Raw genomic sequence first — 6,734 nt, forward strand, 5'->3', positions numbered from 1 at the left:
TCGAATACCCATCGGTGGACACCCGCGACGTAATAATGATAAAAAATAATTAAAAAAAAATTCTACTCACCGTGGATCCATCGTAACGAAACGATCCGTTCTCTGCGCAGGTGTACGAGATGTTCGTCGCTGGTTATCAATTTAAGGTTCTCTCGCCGGTGTTCACCGGACACTGGGGTCTGCAGACCAGAAAGACCAGACCAGCATGGCGCGAGCGACAGAACAGTGCCAACAGGAAGCATTTCGAGACTTTCAAGAAGGAAGTATTCGCACGGTACATGCGCGACCCCCTGAAAATGATCAAGAACATTAAGTGACGAAAATTTCGTCGAAAATTTCGTTAATCGAACGCAAGATTCTATCCGCCGTCCTTTTTGTCCGTTCACGGTGCACGAATCGACCGAGTCGACACGAACGTCGCTTTCTTCTTTCTCGGGGAAGTTGCCGGTTTGTTACGTTTCACCCGACACCGGTGCCGTGATATCCAGGTTTCACACGGACGAGCATCCATCGAACACGAACACTGCAATTTTTTAACGAAATATTACGAAACGAGTTTCGCGCGAGGCGCGCGGAGTTTGGCGGCAAAGCAATAGTCGAACGCATGGTCGTTCCGTGGCGAATTGTTTAACGCGGATTGTTCTCTACGAAAGAAACGACGAAAGCACAACACGGTCGACGATGTTCAAGCAGAGCCATTGATCGTTAGAAAACAATACAGATCGATCGAATCTAATCCAATCGATCGTTCGATTGCTGTTTCTCTGTGATGATTGTTATCGTCTTGCGAATCGTTCCCGCGTTACCGTTCGCCGATTCCTCGAGTCGATCGCGATTGGAGAACTCGGGTGTTTTTTGTATCGTCGATCGGGTATGTAATCCACGAGGAAGCCCAAGGTAAGAGAGAGAGGGATGAAAAAGCCCGTTGAAGGATTCCTATAGTCGTTTTTCGATTTTAGGTTTATTAACTGTTATCGAGAATCGGTAAGTCGAATTTATTGAAAATAAACGCTCGGTTCCCAAATCGAAAAGTACCACGAGATCGAAGTTTTGATTCTTCGATTACGCGAAAGACAACGGTCGATCGATCGTCTTTGAAAATTAACGCTCGAGAGTGACAAATTAGAAATATCTAGATCGTAAACTCGATCGTATTCAAAGTCCTAATTCCATGGTCCGGTCTGCATCTGTCGTGTGTGTGTTTTTTTTCTTTTTTCGAATACAAGTAGCACGATATCTGGTCGGTTGAAACCGAAGCGAGTAGTCCAACGAAAATTTCGTGCTCGTTCAAGGTCTAACAGGTGCTAATCGATCGTTCTATTTTTCATCGAAGTATCCGACATCGAGTCGTTTTCTACATATATTTTGTATTCCGTACGGCTATCGCGAACTGCACGTGGGAATCTCGAATAATCAATGAACATATATCGCTACCTAGTCTTAACGTTTACAAGAAACAACCGGAAACTCTGCTCGTCAGGGTCTCGATGCAATTATTCGGAGATTGTTCCGGCGAGTAAAATTTCTTACAGCCTGATAAACCGGTCTCGTCCACTCTCGAAAGGATTTGGTTCTCGAAGAGAAATTTGGTTCTTCGCTGAAGAAAAATGGAAGCTTGGTCCCTCTCGGTACCGATCGTCTCCGAAACGATGCAACTCGACTTGCATCGAAAATTACAGGAAGCGTGTCCTCTGTATTGTTCCCAGGAGTTTTACGTACCACCAGACTCGTTGGAATTGCACCATTCGAGGTGCGATTCTCTCCATGAAGGTGTCGTTCGACCGCTCGAGAAACGAAGAGGCGTAATCACGCTGAAGAGCCACAAAATGCAGAATCGACGAAGGAAGAGACACAGACGTTACCTACAAGTTTCGACGATCTCCGAGTACACATACATATCTGTCACACCAACGTGTAACGATCTTAAATCGTGAAGTTTTCGCAGCTTTGCTACGGTACTGTACGCGATGCGAATTAGTCATCTGGAACGCGTGGTCGCTTTTGATGGCCATGAGAAGGTTGCGTAAAATTTGGGAACGCCGTGTTGCATCGGTCTCGAAACGATCGTCGTTTCATTAACGATGTCTACGACCGAGTCATCGACGTATTCTCGCGACTCGGTTGTATCGACAACTTCGAAGCAACGTTCGCGCGTATCTACGTTCTCGAACCTTTCGCGTTGACGAATCGCGGTGATTCGACGAGTAAGTTTGCATCGATCGAAACACCCGCTTGTTCGATGTTTCGCTCGACGTTTACTCGATTTGGACGAGATTTCAACGTTCCTCGTTCGGTATTCCGCGCGGTGAACCGAGTGATCTTGTCCGTGACGCGTGTAGGGACTGGTATCCGCGAGCTCTCCTCTCGGGATGATATTTTTCGCAGCGGTCGCTACTCACAGATAGGAAAAGTAACCCGAGACGGTTGATCCGGTCTGGGTAAAATCCGATCCACACATTGGTTGCTCGGTATTGCTCGCGCTTGGACGGAAATTTTCGATCCGTGCCGTGCGGAGCGTATCTAAGAAGTCGCAGTCCGTGCAATTGTTTCGTTCCTGGCCGGTGTATATTTCGCTGGCTACACTCTCGATTTCCGTCCCCCGCGACATATCACGCGTAGATAGCCATTTAGCGGTTCACGGGGAGCAAACCCGTGTGCTCTGTTTTCTATTATCCTTGGAGAAGGAACGTTGGCGCGACCTCGGACACCGAGATCGATGTCGGACACGTTGTCGACACACGATCGAACTTCGAGCGGTACTGTATCGATCCTGAACCCGTGCCACCTGTCCCGAACGGACGGATCGTGTGTAAAATGGAAGGTGCTCTTTCCTCGAACTAGATACGAATCGTGTTTAACCCTGAACACTGAATTTGCAAAGAGTGTCTTGCATTTTCGGAGCTCCTCAACCTGTACTAGTTACGATTGGTACTTTGTAGATACCGAACGCGATCGACCCTAGCCACTGTGAATTGTTTACCAGATGCTGGGTACAATCTACGCCGGACGCGAAAAGATTGGTAACCTTTCCATCCTGTTTACGGTAAATTATCATGGACCTACAATCCCTTGAAACCCTTGGAATCGATGCCTCGTTAATATTCTAGGCATCGAGGTTACCCAAATTCTTCGACACCTTTGGTTAAAGTGTGCACTTTCAATTCAGATCTGTACGAAGGATACGTTCCATTCGATGAGTATGCTCGAGGAATATTGTCACGCGATCAAATCTCAGTGTACTCGATTTAATACTGTGGAATAATGGAATTGTCGAATACAAGAGAAAAGTAAATAGAACGTTTATTTAAACAGTAGAAGATAATACAGTCGTGCGGTGGGGCATGACGACGCACGTCACGTCGGGACACCAACTGAAAAATATCCAAGTCGGTAACGACCTTCTACATATTCCGTAAACACGGAGATTCTACTTCTACGAAGTACGACCGTTTAGCACCTGCGAATGGGGATCCTTGTTGACGATTTGGCCGAACGAGGGTCTACCTGTCCTTTGACAAGTTACGATCTCCGTACAGTGCGATAATGCACGGTTAACTTCCGCTAAAATCCGCACGGTTAAGGTAGGCCCACGTTCCGTCCAATCACCAATTTTCCACGGTTCGTCCGTTCCATTCCGCTCGAGTTGTACGAAACTCTAGAAGAAAAGAAAAGACGCGTCTCGCGTAATATTGCGTGTAGAAAGTCGATTAAAAGTAATCGGCGCCGAGAGGAGAGCAAGGAGGAGAGGAAAATCGTTGAGAGGAAAGAAAAGGAAGTTGGCGCGCGCGGGATCGAGCAATCAAGTAAGTATCCCGCGATCGGCGTCGATGGCGGCTGCTCGGTTCCCGTGGCTTCCGGTTCGTCGATTCGCTCGAACGAAACTCTAACCCCCCCGTTTGCTGCTTCCACTCACGAATCCCCAAAGTCATCAGAGACTGCCATGCGGGATCGCGGAATAAATATCCGGCGGTGAGGTGGTTCGCGGCACGTACTCGTTCCACGAGCGGGAAAACGAGGCCGGGAACTTAAGCGAACGTACCTCGTTAGCTGTCTGTGATTTAAGAGGGCGGCGTCTAAGTTCAAGATCGATTCGGCCGTTTCAACGAGCCTTGCGTCGTGTTTTGTCGGAAACGATCCACGAACAGGGAACTCTGACCGATCGGAGTCGAATAGAGCAAGTGGAAAGGAAGAGATCGACTTGTACGAAATGTGATCGAAAAGGAACCGAATCGCGTTTGTAAAAATTGTTTTTCGACGAACCTAAATTCGGCCTACGTCTCCTTCGAGATATTAGTTTCCTTCTGCATCGGTGCAGCGATTCCAACGCGTATCGTTGTTCCTCAAACGATTTTTGGAAATCGTTTACCTTTTAAAGCGTCCAGCACCTGTTGCGATCGGTTTCGCGTTTCGGCCACGGTGTAGCTCGTACTTTCTATACCTTTGGTTCGATCAATTTCGTTGAGAGGTTCTACGGGGACCCTTTCGAGTATTTGGTGGATTTTTACACGTAACTCGTATTCGAGTATAGTTGCGAACGACGATTTAGCGATCGAAACGACCAACGTACAAATATACAATATGACGGTCAACGTGTTAGAAAATTTGTAATGTTTAGTTACGCGATAATGACGAATTCTCGAACAGTATGTTCGTTCGTTTCACCTTGCGCGACTTCATTGGCGGATCGAAGAATTTTGTCCGATATCGACACACTACTCGCGAGTTGTCGTTCGTTTATTCCTTTATCATTGGAACGAACGATTCACTCGTCGATAATTGTCGTTTCTGGTAAATATCGCGAACAGTTGTCGATCCACGTTCGAAGCAGTGGATTTAAGATACCGTACGAATCGTCGAGATCGATTTCATCTAGAAAATCGTTGACGACGAATCGAACGCGGAAGTTGCATTTCCACGATGTAACGGTTTATGGTTTTATTAACGGAGACATTGTACCGCGTTTTACGTCGATGCGTATCGCGCGAATTGTTGTACACAACGAACGAAGTAAGCGGTACACGTTTCTTTGGAAGAGTGTACGGACATTTTCGCAAAGTACTGTATAAGAATTCGAGAGATCTGTCCTGATGGAAACGTTGGTTCCGTTGATCACAAATTTTTCATCGCACTTTTGTAACGCACACGAAGAAACAAGGCCTAGAAAGAATCCCGTTCGTTGGCCTGTGTCGAATTTAAACGCCTACTTGGCACGCAATTACCGAGCTGGGCACAAGAAAATTATAGTAACTCCATAGACGGACTCGAGAAACGTTCTCCTTACTTAAGTGGTACCACTCGGAAGAGATCTCTCGAGCTTCGGACAATAGTTGTAATCGGATCGAACTCGATCGAACGTCGAAGGCTGCGCGTAATTACTGGAGACAGGACGGTCGAACGATACGGTGGGGATGATCGTCGAGGAGTGGCTTCGAGTATTCTCTCATTTTCTCACGATTACAGTTCCATAGATGTACGTATCAACCGAGCGATCGAATCTGTTTGGATCTCGTTCGATGGTCACCGTTCCGATCGAAAACAAACAGGATCGAAATACGATCGAAATCAAATCAACGGTCATGTTCGGTAGCTCGTTACGTACGTAGCGAAGATGTACAACCCAAATCCTTGTCCTATGGACATCCTGCACTTGTTCCCTCCCCAGTGACTCTGTCACCGTTATTTTTCGATTCGATGTCGTCGAATTTACGTACAATTCCGTGAAGTGAGAAACAGACAAACAGAAACGGAACGGTTTGCTTTCGTGTGTTTCGGAACACGTTTCCCCACCCTCGTCCCGCTGTCTCGTTGCAACAGCAATAACACTTGCTCAACGATTCGTCACTGGGAACCGTTGTACGTGTAATTGGAACATTTTAAGGCACAGAGTAATCATATATTATAATGTTTTTACGGATATACGTGTAAACGGCCAAAAATTACTTGTAAGACGGGAAGATTACTGTTAAAACACAATAAATCGATACACAGTAACCAAGGAACGTTTCTCATCTTCTCCGACCACGCTCTACGAAGTGAGAATTTTCATCGAGAACAATGTCGATTCTGAAAATCGATTTCTTTGACCGTAATTGAAAAAAAAATCCGCGAAATCGTTCGGTGAATTTCACAATTTCGGTATTCGAGTCTGCGCATCGGAAATTGTTCGATTTTTATCATTGTTCTCTGTCAAGTTTTTACGATAAGCCAAAGTAAAACTAATGGTGACAGGCTATCGTGGTACGTTTTCGTTCGCGTGTACGCGAAATGTTCGAGGTTGAACAGTCGTCTAAAAGTGAATATGGTAAATAGTACATTATAAAAATTTGATAGCCGACAAGTGTACGATGCACGTTTCGGACAGCTCGTTGCTGCGATACGCGGTACCAGGATAAAGTACGAAATTTATTCTATCTCGTATTTGCATTTAACGCGAAAAACTTTTTCACCGGAAATGTTCGACGATTGAATTTCAGGTGGTTCGACGGGTTCGCGGGGTTCGATTATCCAGGTACAACGTTCGATACACTTACGATATCCAGTAACCTGTTTTCGATCGTTGACCTGTTCGTTGTTCGTACAACCTTCTTGCGTCAAACTTTTCGCGTACCAGAGAATCTTGTTCGCGGACCGTGAATACTTGGAATCGTTCTGGATATTTTATATTCCGTAGATATTTCACGATCGAAAAGGAGCAACGAGTGAGTCGTTGTTCTTATTCCGTACGATAGGTTTTT

General features: G+C 46.0%; 1 protein-coding gene across 7 annotated transcripts in view; it reads left to right on the top strand.

Moving 5' to 3' along the window:
- Positions 1 to 5,991, top strand: part of LOC143152548 (beta-1,4-glucuronyltransferase 1) — a 115,497-nt gene extending 109,506 nt beyond the window's left edge. For all 7 annotated transcript variants that reach the window (XM_076322830.1, XM_076322828.1, XM_076322834.1 and 4 more), the window contains one exon: positions 111 to 5,991. In XM_076322830.1, the coding sequence (XP_076178945.1) occupies positions 111 to 317 (207 nt within the window). In that variant the 3' untranslated portion in view covers positions 318 to 5,991. The remainder of the gene's footprint in view (positions 1 to 110) is intronic.
- Positions 5,992 to 6,734: the final 743 nt, after the last annotated feature.

Source organism: Ptiloglossa arizonensis, chromosome 11 (assembly GCF_051014685.1).
Source record: "Ptiloglossa arizonensis isolate GNS036 chromosome 11, iyPtiAriz1_principal, whole genome shotgun sequence".
NCBI lineage: Eukaryota > Metazoa > Arthropoda > Insecta > Hymenoptera > Colletidae > Ptiloglossa > Ptiloglossa arizonensis.